Below are 23,325 nucleotides of genomic sequence, written 5' to 3' on the forward strand. Positions count from 1 at the left end.
TTTGCGCTACTGCAACATCTCCATGCATCTCGCACCATTACACAACTCTCTATGCCACCTAGCACTGTGCAAAACACTTGTGCCTCTTGCATTGTTGTAGCCTGTAGCTATGCGCTGTCTTGGGATTCCCTGCACAATCGCTCTCTCTGCCACTCCATCTGTATCTATCTCTACCTAATCAGTCAGTTCATGCTACTCCACATCGGGGCTCCTATAGCAAGGTCTCATCTAAGAGGTTGGGTACCTCAAGGATCCTACCCCTCCTCCCTGGGATGATCACTCTATATCGCCCCACCTCCTACCTGGAGGTATGGCTACATGTGATCCCTTAGCCCACCTGGCTCGAAGTTTCCCCCTACTAGAGGTCTCTGCATGAGTAGATGTCTTTACTCGATCTCCACTCAGCTTCCCCTACTGCGGCTGCTCCACAACCTCTTGAAGCTGCTGCACCAATCGTGGCTCCTCCACAATCATCTGAGACTTCTTTTGGATCTGCATGTTGAGAGGTAATATACCCTCCCTCTCAACCAGCAAGTCTCCATCAGTTTCCTTACTGCTCAAGGCTTTGCATGCATCTTGAACCTCAAGAGCATATAGGTTCTTGACCCGTGAACTGATCTGCTTCACCTATCTAGTGATGATGTGTCTAAGGAAAACCTTTCCCTTACTAAAGACTACATCATAGCCTCTGTATTCTAGTGTCTTGATCGACACCAAGTTTCTCTTCAGTCCTGGTACATACTTGACATCAATCAAGGTAAGGTGAGATCCATGCTCCCTCTGAAAAATAACCGTGCCTACACCTGAGACACTATACTTCTCATCATTACCCATCGCTATAAGTATCTGGAGATCTTTCTCCTCCAAAGTACTGAACAAACTCTTGTCGCTAGTCATGTGGAAAGAAACTCCACTATCAAGAAACCAACCACTTCCCACCATGGATGAAACCATGCATGCGAAGAGTGTGAAATCCAACTCAAACTGTGAAGCAAGTGCCTCAACTTCAGATCCTTCCCCGGATCCCTTCTTGGATTTCCTCCGTGGACAATTTGCAGCATAATGGCCCACCTCATGACAACAAAAGCATCACACTTTCGATTTGTCAACCTTCTTCCCATCATTGGAAGAACTGGATTCAGAAAGAGAAACCTTCCCCTTCCCCTTCTTCGCCTTACTCGCTAACGTACAGTTCTCCTCATCACGCATGGATGAAGAACTATCTCTGGTGCTCCATCTGATCTCATCCTGCATCAAATCCGACCATAGTCATTCCCAATATGGCAGTTTATCCCTTCCATTCACCAAGTCCTGGTAGTTATGCCAGCTCTTAGGAAGGCCAAGGAGTGCTAGACTTACCACATCGTCATCTGATGTCACGACCCCTACACTTGCAAGCTCATCCCTGCATGTGATGAGCTTAGTCAGATACATAGATATCATCTCATCCCTTTCACACTTGATCTTTTGAAGTTTGTCCTTCAGTGCCAGCTTCCTCTGATCACTGATATTCTGATATAAATCTTTCAATGTTTTCCACATTGCATGTGAAGTCTCCTTCCCATGGAGGCTTGAGACAATGTGATCTCACACTCCCTCCAAGAGAATTTTCCTAGCTCTAGCCACACACTTCCTCCATTCCACCTGCTCAATCTTGTCAGTAGGCTTAGGAATTTCTTGATAAATGAAATCCTTAAGGCCATTATCTTCCAAAACTACCTCCATGCGATCCTTCCAAGCTATATAGTTTGAGCTGCCATCAAGGGCATACTCAAGCCTCAAACCATAGAACACCATTGATTAAATAGATGTGATAAGAACTTGATATCTATATCTTGAATAATAAACTTCGAATTTCTCCTACTAGTATATTGTTCTTGCTTGATCACCTGTGCTTTGATACCATGTAGAAATTTCACTTGTAGAACAAACCGATATATGCAATGTCCTAAAGCATAATACTTGTTCTACTTCTACAAAACATTAAGTGGAAGCATAATCGAATTCATGAGCAACATCAAGTAGAAACATACATAACTGATCTCGAGAAATAATCACACATAACACAAGATATATCCAGGGGAAAGCACCAGCATAAAACCCCAACCATGTATTATCAATCAAGTGGAAATCCTCTTCATAATACAAAAGGAATCAGCTCTCAAGCTATCCAGTTCTCAATGAACTATGAAGATATGAAGATATGTCTCATGAACCAACGAAGCGCTGTATATAAAGGCTTTACCTATGGTCCAATCCCTATTTCCTTGCGCAGTTTGGTTAGGAAATAATAGCAAAAGCATATGCAATTAATTCCAAACATACCAAGTCAACCTATGGTCCAACTACGCAATCCTTAAGGACACTAGTTCCTCAACCATGCAAAAACTACTTACTAAAAATAGTCAAGCATTTGATAGTACACTGTCCCACATCTAATCTCAACTGGGTCTCTGATAGAACTGACATGTACCAGTTATCCATTGGTGAATCCTTAGTTACCTAAAATAATAGTTGTCACATGTATGCAAGCATTAACAAACCATATTTTATTATTTTAACAACTTCTTAAAATAATCTAACTGGACTTGACTAGTTAGAACTAAGTCAATTGATTCTCTCATTATAGAACTCATACTTATTCCCTCAATCAGTGGGACAACTCATGTGCATGCTCACAAAGACTTCAAATTCGAATTTCCTTAACTAATTAGCTCAACTGAATTAATTAATTAATATTTCCAACTGTTGTTAAGACCAAAATTAATTTTACTTCCTATAGATAGACTAGGGACTGCTATAAATAGGAAGGGATCTAGAAATGCTATTTTTAGAACTTTCTATTTTTAGCAGTTTCACCTCTCACCCAATGTGGCCAATGACCTCACTGGCCAAACTGCTAATTTTAGACATGCTATTTTTAGCAGGTCTATTTTTAGCACATTCTAAATTTAAAATTTCTTGTTGCACATTTTTCAACACTCCCTCCCAACAAGAAAGGCTTCTTCTCGAACCCGATCCTGTAACTCTGGAATGTTCTGCATGCAACACATCTACCCAGTCCACTTGCTCCAACAACACTTCGAACAAAAACACTCCCAACTGACCACTCTGTTGGGCTAGGAACATACTCTGATGTTGAAGCTCTACCTACTACTGAAAAGTGCTCCCTCTCCGACATCTGCGCTACTGCAACATCTCCATGCATCTCACACCATTACACAACTCTCTGTGCCCCCTAGCACTATGAAAAACACTTGTGCCTCTCGCATTGCTGCAGCCTGCTAGCTATGCGCTGTCATGGGATTCCCTGCACTGTCACTCTCTCTGCTGCTCCATCTGCATCTGTCTCTACCTAATCAGTCAGTTCCTGCTACTCCACATTGAGGCTCCTGTAGCAATTTCTCATCCAAGAGGTTGGGTACCTCAAGGATCTTTCCCCTCCTCCTTGGGATGATCACTCTATATTGCCCCACCTCCTACCTAGAGGTATGGATACATGTGATCCCTCAGCCCACTTGGCTCAAAGTTTCCCCCTACTAGATGTCTCTACATGAGTAGCTGTCTCTACTCGATCTCCACTCAGCTTCCCCTGTTGTGGCTGATCCACAATCTCTTGAAGCTGCTGCACCAATCATGGCTCCTCCACAATCGTCTGAGACTTCTTCTGGATCTACATGTGGAGAGGTAATGTACCCTCCCTCTCAATAACCAAGTCTCCATCAGTTGCCTTGCTACTCAAGGCTTTGCATGCATCTTGAATCTCAAAATCATATAGGTTCTTGACCCATGAACTGATCTGCTTCACCTGTCTAGTGATGAAGTGTCTAAGGAAAACCTTTCCTTTACTGAAGACTACATCATAGCCTCTATCATCTAGCATTGCGATCGACACCAAGTTTCTCTTCAGTCCTAGTACATAATTGACATCGGTCAAGGTAAGGAGAGATCCATGCTCCCTCTGAAAAATAACTGTGCCTACACCTGAGACACTATACTTCTCATCATTACCCATCGCTATAAGTATCTGGAGATCTTTCTCCTCCAAAGTAATGAACAAACTCTTGTCTCTAGTCATGTGGAAAGAAGCTCCACTGTCAAGAAACCAACCACTTCCCACCATGGATGAAACCATGCATACGAAGAGTGTGAAATCCAACTCAAAGTGTGAAGCAAGTGCCTCACCTTCATATCCTTCCTCGGATCCTTTCTTGGATTTCCTCTATGGACAATTTGCAGCATAATTGCCCACCTCATGACAACGAAAGCATCACACTTTTGATTGTCAACCTTCTTCCCATCATTGGGAGAACTCGATTCAGAAAGAGAAACTTTCTCCTTCCCCTTCTTAGCCTTACTTGCTAAGGGACAGTTCTCCTCATCATGCATGGATGAAGAATTGTCTCTGGTGCTCCGTTTGATCTCCTCCTGCATCAAATCTAACCATAGTCATTCCCAATCTGGTAGTTTCTCCCTTCCATTCACTGAGTCCTGGTAGCTATGCCAGCTCTTAGGAAGGCCAAGGGGTGCTAGACTCACCATATCTTCATCCGATGTCACAACCCCTACACTTGCAAGCTCATCTCTCCATGTGATGAGCTTGGTCAGATACATAGAGATCGTCTCATCCCTTCCACACCCGATCTTTCGAGGTTTGTCCTTCAGTACTAGCTTCCTCTGTGCTTGCTTGACGTTAGGAAAGCAAGGAGAGGGACGGAGTCACTCACTCATTCTAATGGGTGAGGGGCTCGACTGATAAGGAGAGGATGCATAAACAGGCTCGACTGTTAAGGAGAGGACCAGTAGGGTGCGTAAGCACACTCGACTGTCAAGGAATTTATTGCTTTCTTGATGTTAGGAAAGCAAGGAGAGGGACGGAGTCACTCACTCATTCTGATGGGTGAGGGGCTCGACTGATAAGGAGAGGATGCATAAGCATGCTCGACTGTTAAGGCCGCCATCGGCTCGACTATTAAGGACCGGCAACGGGGCTCGACTGATAAGGAGAGGAACTTTAGTTGCTCGACCATAAGGGAGAGGAGAGGTACATTAGTGACTCGACCAACGGGCCACCATCGATTTCACATCGATACCTAAACTACCACACGCTCATATATAACTACCACCATTTCACCGACTCAATGCTATTTTGATATAAATCTTTCAATGTTTTCCACATTGCATGCCGTCTCCTTCCCATGGAGGCTCGAGACAATGTGACCTCGCACTCCCTCCAAGAGAATTCTCCTAGCTCTAGCCACACACTTCCTCCATTCCACCTGCTCAGTCTTGTCAGTAGGCTTAGCAATTTCTTGATCAATGAAATCCTTAAGGCCATTATCTTCCAAAACTGCCTCCATGCGATCTTTCCAAGCTATATAGTTTGAGTTGCCATCGAGGGCATACTCAAGCCTCAAACCATAGAACGCCATCGATGAAATAGATGTGATAAGAACATGAGATCTATATCCTGAATAATAAACTTCGAACTTCTCCTACTAGTATATTGTTCTTGCCTGATCACCTGTGCTCTGATACCATGCAGAAATTTCACCTGTAGAACAAACCGATATATGCAAATGTCCTAAAGCATAATACTTGTTCTACTTCTACAAAACATTAAGTGGAAGCATAATCGAATTCATGAGCAACATCAAGTAGAAACATGCATAATTGATCAAGAGAAATAATCACACATAACACAAGATATATCCAGGGGAAAGCACCAGCATAAAACCCCAACCATGTATTACCAATCAAGTGGAAATCCTCTTCACAATACAAAAAGAATCAACTCTCAAGCTATCCAGTTAACTATGAAGATATGTCTCATGAACCAATGAAGCCCTGTATATAAAGGCTTTACCTATGGTCCAATCCCTATTTCCTTGTGCAGTTTGCTTAGGAAATAATAGCAAAAGCATATGCAATTCATTCCAAACATACCAAGTCAACCTATGGTCCAACTACGAAATCCTTGAGGACACTAGTTCCTCAACCATGCAAAAAATACTTACTAGAAAAATTTAAGAATCTGATAGTACACTGTCCCACATTTGATCTCAACTGGGTCTCTGACAGAACTGACATGCAACAGTTATCCATGAGTGAATCCTTAGTTATCTAAAATAATAGTTGTCACATGCATGCAAGCATTAACAAACTATATTTTATTATTTTAACAACTTGTTAAAATAATCTAATTGGACTTGACTAGTTAGAACTAAGTCAACTGATTCTCTCATTATAGAACTCATGCTTATTCCCTCAATTAGTGGAGGAAATTAAGGATAAATTCCTCAATCAATGGGACAACTCATGTGCATGCTCACAAAGATTTCAAATTCAAATTTTCTTAACTAATTAACTCAACTGAATTAATTAGTTAATATTTCCAACTATTGTTAAGACCAAAATTAATTTTACTTCCTATAGATAGACTAGGGACTGCTATAAATAGGAAGGGACCTAGAAATGCTATTTTTAGAAATTTCTATTTTTAGCAGTTTCACCTCTCACCCAATGTGGCCAATGACCTCACTGGCTAAACTGCTATTTTTAGACATGCTATATTTAGATATGATATTTTTAGCACATTCTAAATTTAACATTTCTTGTTGCACATTTTTCAACACCAATTGTATAGGCCAGTGATCTAAACCTCCAAAAGGCAGTATGTGTGCAATAATGCTATTTCCCATGAGAAGAAGTTTCTCTAAAACAATGAATCTGTCCAATTTTGAAGCTACTTGGGTATGGCCCCCTCTTTGGTTATTCCAAGTGTAGATTCCATTGCTTGTTTCCATATCAACCAATTTCATATTGGTGATGAAGTTCTGGAAGGCAACTGAATCTCTGCCAAGTGTTCTAGTTCCTCCTTTCTTTTACATGAGTGATTTTGTCATGTTAAAATCCCCTCCAAGAATCCAGGGTAGAGCTGGGTATCCCTTCTTCAAATACTCCAGTGTTGTGAGGAGTCGAAGTTTGTCCTCCATTTTCTGTGGACCATAGACATTGGTGATCATGTAACAATTTCTGTCACCCATTGGCTCGAAAATCAGAGAAAGGTGATGTCTGGATGTCTTCGCATCAATCACACCAAATTTTTGTGGATCCCATAGAGTGAGAATGCCACCAACATATTTATTTGCCTTAACTTCAAGGTATTCATATCTATTTAACCATTTTCTATGTTTCTCGCGGATCTTCTCCGCTGAGCATTTTATTTCCTGTATGAATACTATGTCACGTTTTTCCTCTTTGATCCTATTACCTAGGTTCCTTTGTTTTCTTCTTCTCCCTAGTCCTCTAATGTTCTAGGTTATGATTTTCATTGAGTTGGGGTTTTAAAGGAGTAACTTGAAAGATATTTCATCCTTCCTGAGTCAATCATAAGTTTGTCAGATTCCAACGGTAGTTCTTTCTGTCTTTTTCTTCCCCTCCTTTTACCTGGATTTTTTGTCAGTTTTCCTGTTATTAATCTGTTAGGCCCCTATACTACTAGTGTAACCCCTTATTGTTATTAGTACAACCCACTTATTATATTGATGTACCCATGCAGTGCCCATATTGTTACTATTGGTGCCCCATAGAAGCCCACTATTGTTATTATTGTGCCCTTCCATTATTATTGTTATGTCGAATTTGATTATGTTATGACCCCTTAGAATCCTATATATAGAAAGGAGGTCTTTTCATTTATCATCCAAGAATTGTTCATTTATGTAATGTAAAGGAGGTTTCCCCCTCGAAGAGGCTGAATTCTAAGGCGTTGATCTATCTTCTATATCTTTTTTTGAGCTGGTTTCATAACATTTGGTATCAGAGCTTTGGATTCTAGAGTTTCACTGCTCCAAACAGGTCATCGTGGCATTTTCGCTATACCTTTTTCTCTGCGACGTTTCAGAAGCTAAAAAAAAACCCATTTGAGAAGAATTCACGCTAAATCTCAGATTCGAATTTTAGAGCTTTTCGCGCTATATTTGCGGAGATATGATCTGAGGAACTTGGTCTTTTTGCAGACTCATGAATTACATTCCAAATAGGTGACCTGGGGAAAATCATCATAACTTTCTCTCTGAGCATCAGATTGAAATTTCGTAAGAAGGTACAGAAAGAGGACGGACTGTAGTTTCTTGTATATATTTTTTAGAACCAAAGGTAAAAAACAGTGACACGTGGCACTTCATACAAGTTAGCTCTTCTGGAAAGGTCTATAATCAGGTCATCATGGGAGATTGTGCATAACTCTTCCTTGGAGAATCCAATTTGGATTAGACTGGTGGCATTGGAAAGAGGACAAAGAGGGCTACTACAGGTCACAATTTCAGAACTTAAAGATCCGAAAGTATAGAGTTATAGTCGTTTCAAGATCAAGCTCCTAAAATCAAGAAAAAGTAAGATGAGGAAGTTTGATGGCAAGGATCCGGTAAATTGGATACTTCAGATGGAGCAATATTTTGATCTACATGGTGTACCACTATTAAAAAAGGTATGTATTGCATCTTCATATTTAGAACCGGATCAATTTTTATAGTATGAAGGGTTTGTTCTCGTAAACAACTTGTTACATGGTCAATTTTCACAGAGGAAATGATAGCACATTATGAGGCTACAAAGAGCAACACCTCCTTTAGAGCAACACCACAAAAATTAGAAAGAGTGAAAGGGCTTTGTGACATAGTGGAAAGCAAAATTATGGAAACCAGGAAGCATACCCCTCACAACTATAAAGATGGAAGTGTTGTTTCTCCTAGCCTTCCACAACCTACAAGGGTTACACCACAACAATTGGAAGAAAAAAGAGAAAAAGGGCTTTGTTACAATTGTGATAGCAAATGCACTAAAGGTCATAAGTGTGCTAAGAAGAAATTATTTTACATAGAATATGAAGAGGAGGAAGAAAAGGATCAAGAAGCATCAAAAGAACAAGATATATGCCAGGACCCCACCCAAGAGAAAGAAGAAATGAATCAGACGATATCTTGTAAATCATTGGCAAGAATTACCACTCCTTAAACTCTCAAGATAGAAGGACATATCAAGTAGAAAAAGGTGCAAGAAGTGAAAGATCACATCGAGAAAGAAGAAATGAATCCAACCATATCTTGTAATTAATTGGTCGAAATTACCACTCCTCAAACTATCAAGATAGAAGGACATATCAAGAAGAAAAATTTTCAAGAAGTGAAAGATCACATCGAGCATCAAGAAATGAATCTGACCATATATTGTAAAGGATTGGAAGAAATTACCACTCCTCAAACTCTACAGATAGAAGTACATATCAAGAAGAAAAAGGTTCAAGCAGTGAAGGATCACATCGAGCATCAACAACAAGTTCTCCAACTTTTAAAGGATAACGCCACTTCGGTGCAAAATCAAACGAAACAACAGGTAGATCAACATTGTAGTGAAAGATGTTTTGATGTAGGTGATTGGGTATTTTTACTGCTACATCTCAAGCAAGCTATTTATAAGAAGGAAATGTTGGCAATACTACATGCACTTAAAAAATGGCGACCTTACCGAATGGTAAGACTCTTTAAGGATGAGGATGTGGAAGCATTGTTTTGTGCTATTTCTATTATCCAACCAGATTGGATAAACGATGCAAGGGATGAATGGAAGAAGGATGAAGAAGTATGGCCACTTAATCAAAAGTTGCAAAAGATCCCAATTCAAACAACATTGCCAGAAATTGAAGAGGAAGGAAAAATCATATTGGAACCTGGAGCAGTCACAAAAACAAGAACCTGACAGCTACGAAATCAATCAATTTCAGAGTATGTCATCAAGTGGAAGAACTTACCCACTGAAGATTCCACATGGGAGGACAAGAATTTTATACAGAAGCATCAAGAACTACTCAAGCATTGAGGACAACGCTTTTTGAAGGAGAGGGGCATGTTAGGCCCCTATACTACTAGTGTAACCCCTTATTGTTATTACTACAACCCACTTATTATATTGATGTACCCATGTAGTGCCCATATTGTTACTATTGTGCCCCATAGAAGCCCACTATTGTTATTATTGTGCCCTTACATTTTTATTGTTATGTCAGCTCTGATTGTGTTATGACCCCTTAGACTCCTATATATAGAAAGGAGGTCATTTCATTTGTATCATCCAAGAATTGTTCATTTATGTAATGTAAAGGAGGTTCCCCCCTCAAAGAGGTTGAATTCTAAGGCGTTGATCTATCTTTTCTATCTTTTCTTGAGCTGATTTCATAACATAATCCTATTGAGGAGGTTCCTTTATTTTCCTGGTTATCATGTCCTCTTTTGACTCCTACAGCTGTTTGATGTGACTTGTTAAGGTATATCTGTTGTACCTTGTCCACATCCTCCTGAGGGATGGAGTTTATTCCTAGGTTTCCTCCTTGTTCTAGGAACTTTTCCAGCTCTAGGTTCTCCCTTTCTAGGATCTCCTGTAAGTCTTGGTCCTCTGTACCACTTTCAGTTTGAGTCATTTCCTGGTCTTTTTCCATTTCCATGGTACTCAAAGGGTCCTTCGTGTGTTCATTATGTTCCTGAGTGAACTCCATGCTGGTCTCTTTTCCTTTCCCCCTTGTTGACTGATTCTTTGTACTCTCTTGATCACCTCCGTCTACTTCTTTTTCTCCTAAGATCTCAAAACTGTTGTGACTTCTTATTTTGTTATCATTAGCAATAGGCTTCTTTTGTGTCTTCCTTCCCCCTCCTTTTCCTTTTCCTCCTACTTTGGTGAAATCTGTCTGGTCTTTCCCTTTGCTGGTGTTTAGGTTTTCCTCCCTTCTATTAAGAGAACAATGCTCATGCTCATGATATTTGTGACATCTGAATAGGATATGTTCATAGTCAATTGTTTGAACCCATTCCTCATCATAGACTTCTAGAATGAACTCATTTGGAAGGGCTCCTGATAGGTCCATATCCACACATATATGGGCATAGGAGGTGTATTTTCCCCGTAGAGTTGCCTCTGAAATTTTTAAGAAATGACCTAATTTATTGCCTATAGATTTTAAAGACTTTGGCATTCAGTAATCTAAAGGTAAGGAGTAAAGTCTAATCCATACCAGTACCGAAGTGAAGTTTTCTCGTTTTGGCACAAAGTTTATCGTCCATGTCTGCATATAGAGACCAACAACTGCAAAGAAGTATGGTCCTCCTTCAAAAATCCTGTCTCTATCTTCCATGTTCGTGAACACCATTGTAAAAAAACTTTAGATCCAAGATGTATATTTAACTCCCCCTTTGTTTTCCAGTTGTATTTTATCTAGGTGTACAACGCTTTCTTTGATGGCCAGATTCCCATAAATTTGCAAATGATGGCATAGTTTGCCATGTGATCCCTGTGCGTTTGCAGAGCTGGATCATTCAGAATAACCTAAGGTTTAGTTATGGTTTTGCATTTACAGGGCCCCATCTTGGCTCTGTTCTCTATTCCTTGACCTCTTTCTTCCACTTTCTCCTCCTATCGGTCTTCTTCATGGGCCCCTTGATCTGCATGGGTTTTTTTGCCTTCCGCCTTTTGAGTTTCATTTTTTTTTGTCTTGACCTCCAAGGGTTGTGGAGGTTTGTTCTTATTCCCTCCTCTTCCTCTGTTTGAAACCACATTACTGTAGGAGGGAGTGGAGCTCCTTCCTCCCTAGGCCTCCATGGGTGCCTAATGCCCTCTGTCACTCTCTTAGTTAAACCCTAGAACCCTCTGCATAACCAGTCTTCGGTAACGACATGTAACTTATTGTGGGTCTTATTTATTTGGTATTTTAATTATTAGGTAGAAAGTTCAATATATATATTTATAAAAAATATATATATTATGTATAAAGAAAAAATAATTTTTTTAAAATGTGATTTTTATTTAAATTTTTTATTTTAAAAATTGTTTGCTTCAAATAATGATATTTATATAATTTTTTTATATATAATAAGTTTAAATTTAAAATAAAGTTAAATTATCAGTGACCGATGCTCTCACGGCTTCGAGAGAGCGTTCAATTTTGCAGATAACGAGTTGCTTGTGCTTGTAGGACTCAGGCATTCCAATCTCTCCACTTCTTCGCTTCAGCCCATCTCATCATTACCTGATTGATGAGTGGGTGTTTGCCCATTTTGTACAGCTTGTTCCTATTCGGTTCACATTCACGAAAATGATATGATTACTGAGGCTGTTATATTTTCCAAATAATAGTGGAAGTAAAAAATAAGAATGAGAGATTTATTTCGGAAAAAGGGTTAGTGTCTCGTGGTATTTCATATGTCTATATATATATATATATATTTATAAAAAATAATTTAGTAATTATACCAAAAGTTGTAAAGGAATCCTTGGATAACATGTGAAAGAAAAGTATAGATAAATACATATACAATATGTTACAAAAGTTAATCTAACTGTAAAGTATAGATAAATACGAATAAAATATGTTACAAAAGTCAATCTAATTGTTGCAATTTAACATTGTTGTCCCTATTATTCCCTTTTAGCCATAAAAGTGGTGAAAATAGTCTTAATGGTACATTCAACCAAATTGATACAAATCCTATATTTCATACAAACAAATCAATCAAAGTTAATCACAACTTATTCATTATCTTGACAAAATTCCACTAGGTTAATTCTAACCCCTAGATTTTCAATCAACCATCAAATAGTGAATAACATGACCATCTACCACTAGGTTAGTTTGCAAACCCTAGATTTCTGAGCAATCATCAAACTCAACCAAAAATTCAACAAATCTCAAATTATCATATAGTCAACATTCATCAGAGGTTCTACTTCAACTAAGATTCAACTCCAAAACCCTAGAATTTGACAAACTCAACAATCATAAATACATAGATTTCATATTGTTACATTTCACACTAGACAATATCACTACTAGGATTTAACTGTGAAACCCTAGATTTTCATTTTCAATAATCACTTAATATATTTCAGATTGTTATATCACACATACTAGACAATTTTAACTTCACTAGGGTTTAACTATAACACCCTAGATTTTTAGATATCATCATCCTAGAATCTCAGACAAGGACTTCCATTAAGTCCTAAAACTCATGACCACCAATGACTAGGTCAACACTTATCTAGGAATTCATAACCATACATAAACATATCATATGTCCAACAACATTAATACATCTCACTTAGACCAAGATAGGGTTTCAATCAAAAGAACATATCTATACATGCTTAGATTTCATCATCATGAAAATACATTTCATATCATGTGTTAGTCAAACCCAACTTCACAACAATATCAAATAAGAGTTAGACACACAATCATTTTGATTACATTAGGATTTGATCAGACAAATACATGTACCAAAGAAAACAATGTAAGGATCTTGCTCACACATTCCACCAAACCCAATGAACTAAGGTTCCAATGTAGAATCACGCATTCCACCAAACATTCCACCAAACCCTAATGAGCTAGGGTTCCAATGTAGAAATAAAGCAAACCCAACATTTCCAAAACTTCAAGGGTTCAGGATTTTAGACCTCATCATTCAACCCTAACAAGTTAGGATTTCTCGATCATAACAAAATCCCAAACATGAATTTATCAATAAGACTTCAACTAGCATTTCAAAATATCCCTAAGCAACTTAGGATTTCAGACATTCACATTACCATACCCTTCAGGTAGGGTTTTCCAGAACCTATCTAGGGGTCTACATAGTCAATCAACAATATGGGTGGGGTGGGTAGATTTCTTAAGAGATGAATCACCCAAACAAGAATCATTAAGATTCAATACAACTAGTCATAATATAGTTAGTAACAAATCATCAAATGAATAATACTTTCAATCAAAGTATTCAAAGCATACCTTTGTTTCTTGACTAACCTTGTCTTGAGAGATCCTCCTTTCAGATCTTTTCCCTAGTCAAGACAACAAAGGGAGGAAGGTAATTAGTATTTAACATAATGAAAACTAAATGGGTACATGGTCCCAAAACTAAAAAGACATGAGATACTTATCTTTGAGAGTTGTCCGGAGCTCCATCCAAAGCTTGAGGAAAACCTACAAATTTAAAGCAATACAAAAATGTATTTTCCAAAGATATATTAAAAACCTATAAATTCTAAAACATATAAAAAAATTATGTAAAGAAAATGACTTAATAGTGTTAGCCCCTAATGTCGAATTCTTCAGGCTTCACTTTCTTTGAGTCTCATTTTTTAGCAAAGTCGGCTTGATCTCTTCCTCTCTTCTTATTCCTTGGATTCTCAGGGTAGTCACTCTTGTAATGACCTTTCTTATGAAATTGATAGCACTCTACCTGAGACATGTCAACTTTCTTCATTTGTCCCTTCGATCTCTTTCCTTTATGATGAGAAACATAAGCATTTGATACTTCTTCAAGGTTGACAAACATAGAGATCCATAATTCTTCCTGACTACATGCGACCCATAATTCTTCAAAGGTGGGAGCTTCCTTCCAACTGTTGAGACCTGAAGCAAAAGCACTCCAATAGGGTGGAAAACCTAATATAGCAGTGATCACCAATTCTTTTTTCCGGAATAATCTCATCGATGGCTAGAAGATCATCCCTCAGTCTAGCTATCTTTACAAAGAAGGTTGCAATAATATCTTCTTTCGTCATCTTTGTATTCCTCAGATCATTCTTCAAACTTGCTACTTGACCAATGTTTTTAATAGTGAACAATTTCAACAAGGCTTCATACATATCCTGAGCATGATCCATGTTAGCTATGCATGGGACATGATTGTATTTTATTCCTTCTACCATTAGAGTCATAACTACCAATTCTAAATCCTTGAATTTCACTTTGTTGGCATCACTGGCCCTTCTCCGGTAGGCTTCTTTACATTCCCTTTTACCAAATCTAGCATCTTGTTATTTTTGAGGATTAGGTCAATCCTCTTCTTCTAGGATCTAAAGTTAGATGCTACTTCAAGGTTGTTCTCACCCTTGATAGAGTTAGACATCTTCCTTGAATATGATAGATTCCTTCCCTAAGATAATGCCTATGAATGGATCTGCCTTTTTCTTCTTTCTTCACCAAAGCTCTGATACCATGTTGGAAAATTAGAAAGATAGTGAAGATTTTCTCGATCTTGATAATTACTTTTGATGTTCCTTATTATTAAAATTCTTTATATCTTCTTTCTTTAGTTCATCAAGAAATTACCAAAAGCAACAACACATAAAAAATGAACACATGCCAGGGAAAAACCCCCATCGAGGGGAAAACCCAATCAAAGTAATTCTTCCTTTCAATAGTATTCTTTGAGACCCTTCACCCTAGACATTGATCATACCTTTCCTCCACACCAAGTTAACTTCCAAAAGATTGACCTCTTACCAACAACTTCAACTATGCAACAACTTGCAGCAACCAAAAAACCTCTGATAGCAATCCAACTTGGAAGACTTCATTCTCCCAATCCAGAGCATGAAACAGAGTGAGACCACCACCAAAATTTTGATTTTTCTTTTCTCCTTAGACTCCCCCAAAGTTGCATTCACTTTGGCTTCCCGACAACAGACTTTCCCAGCTATCCACTTCACACTTCTGCTGAGCAACAAGATTTTTGCACTTCTGCCCAGTAGATGAGAAGACGAGAAGTGATGCTCCAAATGAATTCAATGTCCTTCCTTTTATAGGCTTCTTGTGGGGTAGAATAGGGTCTTAGGTCGAATTGATCTTCCCTTAGGACGACATGGTGTGGAGGTTCCATAATTCATATTTGAATCAATACTAAATCTATTTTCATGATTCAAAAGCCCAAGAAGGGTCTCTTTAAATGTACAATAATTCTATGGACTCATAATAAATCCTAGAAGTCCTTAATGGGGAATTTGACCTAAACATGGTGACCCAAGCATGAAACCCATGCTTTAATAAGTCACAATAGTAATAATAATTTAAAATCTTTTCTTTACTCTTTCGACAAGTACATTACATGATGACTCAAGTACATTATTGAAGACCGAACATAGTTACTTTTTCCAACATGGGCTACATCTCCGACCCCTGCTCAATGTGGGGAGACATATTTTATTAATTGGAAACAAAATAAAATTATAAGAAATTATAAAATGACACTTTATACATCCACTTATGTGAAATGCCTGAAAATGCAAACCTCTGTGGAAAAAAACATGTTGCACAGTTGGATTCCTAGTGAAAAATGCCTATAAAGTTGACCTTATTCTGGTTTGGTCAAAATATGGCCCCTAAGAATCTCAAATATTCCCCTAAAGATTCCCTCACGAGGGTTGATTGAAGTTTGGATACCCAGATGACAAAACTGGTTGCACCATTACTTTCCTTACGGATAATCAAGTAAAATGAGTATAAACTCGGCCTATTTCTACTCTGGTGAATTTTAAGGCTCTAAGGAATCTAAAGATTCCTTGCAAGATTCCCTAGAATATTCCCAAAGAATATTCATGTGAATATTCTCACCGTATGACTCTCGAAAAATCGTGCCCAAGGGTTCATAGTCCCTGCAGTGGCAAGACTCTGCTACCCTTAGCACTTAGTGCACTGGTTCTTCCCCTTTGCTCTGCGACATAAATTGTTTAGATAACATATGAGTGGCATTGGTTGCATCGACCACTTGGTGGTCCAATGGTGGCGCATCCAAGTTTGGGGCCACAGGCCACGGGTGGAAACCCATGGGCCTACCGAATGGTGTTCATTTTACATATAAATTCAATGATTGTTGTTTGAATATTAACCATCCAATACAATATTAACCATTGTCGTTGATCGTCCAATACAATATTAATTGTTGTCATTGATTTTTATTAAAAAAAACATCACCATCGTCCATTTGCTGGTGGCAATTCTGGAGATCGTTGGGGGTCACCAGAAAAACTAATGTGGCGACAATTTCGTTGTCTCTAGTGGCCACATTCCGGCAACTGCTGCCAATCTAATTTTTCAACTACTTAACCGATCGCCAATCGAGCGCCATGTGGGGGCTTTTCATTGGATCTTTGTATGTTGATGTCATCTACCACTTTTCACAATCGCACTGGTCTATACAACCATGTCACCATGTTGACGTCATGCTACCACGTGTTGCTTTGTAATTGGTTTGTACTGCCACATCACCCTGTTGACATCATAGTGACGTCATCCTTCCATGTGTCATCCTGTGATTGGTCTATGTTTCCATGTCATCTTACTCACATCATCATCCTTATGTCCGATGTCAGCATCTGTATGACTGACATCATCATCATTAGCATGCTGACATCAACATGCTAATTGTCCCTGCATACAAAAATTTTAGTTATTTCCATAAAACTTCAACGGGCCATAACTTCTTCATATGATGTCGGTTTGAGGTGTTGTTTATGCCGTTGGATTCAGAACGACGAGTTCGTTGGTTTGAGACTAGTTTCAATGCTTTTTCAAGATTTTAAAAATTTGACCTTTTAAGATCCTCCTACATCATTCCTCCCAACTAATGAGCGTTTGGGCCACCAAAATATTTATCAGTCAACTGACAAGTGAGGGAATTTTTCCCTCTCTTTATCATTTTCAATCCAACAAACCTTACTTGGATGCATTCCTTTGCAACCAATACAAAGGTATTCCAGGTCTCCCCGTTATGAGGTCCTAGTTCTCCTGTCAAGAATGATATCCTCAAGTAGCTTGTCCAAGTATTCTAGTGCAAAGTAGTCCACTATAAGAACCTCTTCGGTACCCATAATTAAAGAAAGCTCATAAATTTTGTTTGAATTATATTAAATTTTCATGCCAAAATTTAAATTAGACTCAATAAAACTTAATTTTTATAATTTTAACCAATTTTTAAAATAGCCAATATCATTAATTAAAGAAAATTAAAAATACATATAAATAACACTCCCAAAAAATCAAATCTCTTAAAACTCAGTTAAAAACAAAGCTAAAACACACAATCTTTATGACCACACAATCGAATCTTCTTGAAAATGTGTACTTTTCAATTATTATATATTTTTAATATAATTTAAAACAGTAAATAAATAAATAAATAAAATTTACAAATACAATTTCATATTCAAAATACAGATTTTAATGAACCCCAAAAAAAATTGAACTAGCACTTCATAATAAAATACCAATAATTTGGCAAAAAGACTTTTAGCCAACCGTACTACCCACCAAGACTAAAACTTAGAGCAAAATCCACCTCAGAAAAGTAAAGATCCACCTCAAAAGATAAAAGAGACTTAACTGTGTGCGATTACCAAGTCTGAAGGCTATTCCCGTCCTTATCGAGGGAGATGCCAACCATCTATTACACGTAGTACTGAGCATCTTCACAACCAATCATTTATTTTCCCATTTAATAAGATAATATATTTTTTATTTTATTTTTTTGAATTTATAATATATATTTTTATTTTTTTGAATTTATGAATATTTTCCATTTTATTTCTAGAAAATTACACACTTTACTGTGAAAAGAATTTTGTCCACAACTTAATTATCAAAATTTTGACCATTTTACAAAGATTAAAATATCATATTAAAAATAATTGACCACAACTTAATTGATAAAATGCTTAACTTATTTTACACGATTCAAATCACTAAAATATTACTCACTTTCCATCAATAAATTTTTTATTTATATTTATCTCACATTAAAAATATTTATAATAAAATAACATCTTTTCATCTTAAAAAATAATATAATCCTAGGAATCGAACGAAACTTTACCTTCCCAAAAAAACAAATCCACCCGGCTCCAGAAAAGTAGCTGACGACGGAAATTGAGTTAGTCCACACATTGACCCACTCCCATCACCTACTTATTGACCTACAAAATTCTGCCATTGCCTACTCAGAGGAGCTTCAGCTAATGGTGAGAATTATGCTAATGGTGAGGAACAACAGAACGAACCCAACACGGGGGAAAGCCGGCTTGCTAATGAAATGGATGCCGCTGATGGCATGTCTCATAATTTGCTCTCTAATGCTATCTTTTGAAAGTGTCTTGATCGGTATGGATGGCCTACAGCTCCAATCGGATCCGGAAAAGCCCGATCGTCTGCTGCAACGAAAAGTGAATGTCGGAGAGGTGGACAAATCGGGCAGTGAATCTGCACAGAATTCAGAACTTCAAGAATATGACGGTGATGCCAAAATTGTCAGTACTGGAGAAGCTACATCAATGGAGAAAAGAACGCGGTCAGCAACGTTGAGGCTGCTGCCGAATGGGCTGGGCCACGCACAGGAGCAGCCTCTGTCGTTCATTATAGTTACAGGGGAAAGATCTTCTCCCTGCAAAACACCTCTTGGTTCCAATATCATGATGAAGACTTACAAAAACAAAGTGGATTACTGCAATCTGCACGGTTGCAAGGTTTGGTATGCACTGGAGGTGTGGGATAAAGGATTCACTGGGACATGGGTTAGGTATCCTCTTCTTCTCCGGCTTATGAAAGCCAACCCTTCTGTTACGTGGTTCATGTGGATGGACTCAGATGCCATTTTTACAGATCTCAATTTTTCCATCCCCTTTGACACGTACAATGGGTTGAACAAGAATTTGGTTGTCTCCGGCTTCTGGGAAAAGGTATGATACTTATACAGATACTCTCTCAATTATCATTTGGCATCCCACAATTGTATTGAATCAGGCTAATTGTCCAGTGCCTTCAAAATCGTGATCAGCACAGAAGCTTGCTGTTGGTTGCATTGTGTTAACGGATCGCTGGATAAAACAGTTAGCCTTTCTTGATAGAATTAAACAAATCTGATTGCTTCCAAATAGCTAGAGATTTATCATTTACAGCATAGTGTGGGTGGGGAAATTCCAATCTTAGAATGTTAGGCTGCATAGATCTCCTGTTCTTTAAGGAGCCCACATATTGTCATTCAACTGATTTAATCCCTGCTAGCGTGCATAGGTTGGTTGTTATTCTTTCAGGAGCCCAGAAATTCTCATTGGACTAGTTTACTCTTCCTGGTGATTAACAGATCAGGGATTAACATGAATATAATCTAATGCAGGTTAAAGTAGGGTTGAGTTATCTTTATGTTCATCATAGGTTCTGCTTAAATTTTCCAATATTTGGAAATTTTAATGAAAAAAAGTGAACGTTGACTTTACTCATGTATTAAATATTTTTGAATTTATTATCAAAATAATTATTTATAAAAAATAAATTGTTCTTATCCATAAAAAGTAAATTTAATTTTTTTTTTTATTATTATTATTATTATTATTGGGAATAAAGTAAATTTAATTTATTATTATTATTATTATTATTATTATTATTATTATTATTGGGAATAAAGTGGGAGGAAAGCTACAGTAATTTTCCATATTTTGTGGATGGTAAATTAGGTAACTTGGCCATTTTGACTATAGAACCTAGAGCCAAGGAAATTGAAAAAAAACTGTTCTTTGAGACTAACAACAAATAAAACTTCATATCAAACTCTAAACCACTTAAACTGACCTTTAAAGCTATCAACATTTTATATATATATATATATATATATAATTTGGAAATTTTGTTTTGATTTTATATAAAAAAACAAACCTTTAACTTTTATATAATATTTATTAAAAAAATGAATTAAAAATTAATACGCTTAAGTTGACATTGGACAATTTTCCAGCTTTATTAATGTGTTGACTCTTTGTGATTGATAAAAAATTTGTTTTTGTTGGTTAGTATATTGACTATACTCTGATGGCACTTTCAGATTACACGTATTGAATTAAAAGTTAACATGCTTAACAAGATATTTAGCAATAAGTTTGTTAATGCTTTGACTATACTGTGATGGAACTTCAAACTATCCATCTTTCCAGCATATAATATCTAACATGGAACTCTATCATCATGTACTTTCCACATATAATATCTAACATGGAACTCTATCATCATGTAGGTTTACGCAAAGGAGCTAGACTGGATGGCACTGAATGCAGGAGTAAGATAATGCAATGAGGTATTTCTAGCATATAATACCTAACATAGAACTCTATCATCTTGTAGGTTTACGCAAAAGAGCCGGACTGGATGGCACTGAACGCAAGAGTTTTCCTGATCCGCAATTGCAAATGGTCGTACACATTTCTTCAAAACTGGAGTGCGCTCGGGGCGCCCGAAAACATTGTGAAGTCCAAAGAGGCCATGAATTCCGTTATAAAAAGTAGACTGCAGGATTGTGATCCTGATGACCAAAGCGCATTGGTATACCTTCTGAATCAGAACAGAAAAGAATCAGAGGTGAAGACTTTCCATGGGTACTGGGATTACATTGTAGATAAATACGAGGACATCATGCAAGGAAAAGAAAAGCGGCCATTCGTCACTCATTTTTGTGGATGTAACATCTGTGGTGGACTGGCTATCACCGACCGATGCTCTCACGGCTTCGAGAGAGCGTTCAATTTTGCAGATAACCAGTTGCTTGCGCTTGTGGGACTCAGGCATTCCAATCTCTCCACTTCTTCGCTTGCCCATCTCATCATTACCCGATTGATGACTGGGTGTTTGCCCATTTTGTACGGTTCGTTCCTATTCCATTCAGAGTCACGAATATATTTATTTGGGAAAAAATAACAGTGGAAGGAAAAAATAAGAATGGGAGATTTATTTGGGAAAAAGGGTTATTGTTTAATGATATTGATTTGTATGTCATATATTTTATTTTTATAAAATTAAACATTTTATGTTCTGATTTTTCCCAAAATATTTCTATTATACCATTTATAAAATTAATTAATTATTTTTTAAAATGGCTCAATTACCATATATCTTTGGACAACTGGACTCAAGCAACTGAGAAAATAATTTGTTCATCAAATTATTAAGATTAAAATCTTTTGATTTTGTAATAAAATGAAGAAATAATGCGGGTTTTCATTTACTTATGTGTATGAGTCAATATGTGTAGGTTAAGCTGTCATGGAAACTAAACATTATTTCATGGTGGAAAAATCTCAGTTTCACCATTAAATCTAACTCTTTAAACCATTTTACAAAATTAATTATTAATATACAATTTTGTTAATTTAGAATTTTTTAATCATCTTTTTTAGTTATTAAAATAAATCTATTTATAAACTTTTTCAATTTTAATTTTTGTTATAAATTTAAATCTTTAATTATAATTTTTGTTTTTAGATTTTAAAATTTTTTAATTATTGAAAATAATTTTATCCAAAATAAATGTAAAAGCCTTTCTTTTGAGATTACTTTTAATTATATTATGTTTTTATTAACACTTTTATGCAGAAACTTGGTAAATTGGTAAGTGCCAGTAGATAGAAATTAAATAAGCTTAAGAAGTTAAAGTTTGTTTTATTTATATTTTGGAAAAGAAATAATATACTTAATTATAGAATTCTGGGGAAAGACATTAAAAAAAAACAAAAAGAAAATTTTTAATTCTTTCCAAGTTAATTAAGGAAGTTATATCCTCTTCTTATAAAGATGAAAAAATATCAATTTGGGGAAAAGCCAAAGGGGAGAGACTTGAGGCGACAAGGAGGAAGAGAGAAGAACCTTGAGCAGGATCTTGCTAGGGTGATGCAAGGGTGTTCTTGAACTTGTCATGAGCCAGTTGAAGCCCTGCAAGTTAAAAGTTCTGGAGTGGACCAGGAGTCTTGAGGTTCAAGAACTGATATTGTTTACTATATAAATTTTCAAAAATAAAGACGCTTGGGGGGAGATTTGGACGTAATTGCCAATCTCATTGGTTGGGTGGAGATGTCTTCAGCCCCATATAATTTTCTATTAATCGAGTATAAAAATAAGTATCTTAGGTTTCAGACTGAATAACTTCATTTCATAACAATGATTGCTTATGTTTTGAATAGAAAGGTTGGAATGTGTTGTAGCAGCTACAACCACCCTCCAAAATTTTACCTATGCTTCGATTGTGGAGCCTTCCTTCTAAATCTCAACACCTTATGTTGCATTGATCTAGGTATCCATGCTTTGACTGACAATTATCTCTTTAGTTTGGCTTGTGTTCACTTGCTTAGTTTATTTTCTAACCCACAAGGTGATCTCTTCACTTGGTCCCACAACACTTATGAGCCTGCCCCAGAAACTGCACAATTCTTGAGGGCAACTGACCTTTTTTGTTGGGAATTGTGTAGTCCTGGCTGTCAGCGAGCCTTGAGCTCAGAAAATGCGCAGTCATGAGGAGGTAGCGCAAAATTGAGCCCATAAATTGTGCAACCCTCACTTAGCTCAGAAAATACGTAGTGCATTGAGCCAGAAAGTTGCCCAATTCTCGCGACTGCATTGTCTTTCTCAGCAGTGTATTTGGCAAGTTTCCCCAAAAAAAGAAAAAAAATGAAAAAAACATC

General features: G+C 37.2%; 1 protein-coding gene and 1 pseudogene across 1 annotated transcript; one reads left to right on the top strand and one right to left on the bottom strand.

The window, feature by feature from the left end:
- Positions 1–18,173: 18,173 nt before the first annotated feature.
- Positions 18,174–18,284, bottom strand: LOC149175799 (U6atac minor spliceosomal RNA; annotated as a pseudogene).
- Positions 18,285–18,846: 562 nt separating this feature from the next.
- On the top strand, positions 18,847–21,568 carry LOC149175800 (putative glycosyltransferase 2). Its single transcript, XM_089421244.1, has 2 exons — positions 18,847–19,563; positions 20,999–21,568. The coding sequence occupies exons 1-2, from the start codon at positions 18,847–18,849 to the stop codon at positions 21,566–21,568; spliced, it is 1,287 nt and encodes a 428-aa protein (XP_089277370.1).
- Positions 21,569–23,325: the final 1,757 nt, after the last annotated feature.

The sequence above is a fragment of the Pinus tabuliformis genome, chromosome 4_1 (genome assembly GCF_031772625.1).
Source record: "Pinus tabuliformis cultivar Carrire ecotype Pingquan chromosome 4_1, CPIR1, whole genome shotgun sequence".
Classification (NCBI taxonomy): Eukaryota; Viridiplantae; Streptophyta; class Pinopsida; order Pinales; family Pinaceae; genus Pinus; species Pinus tabuliformis.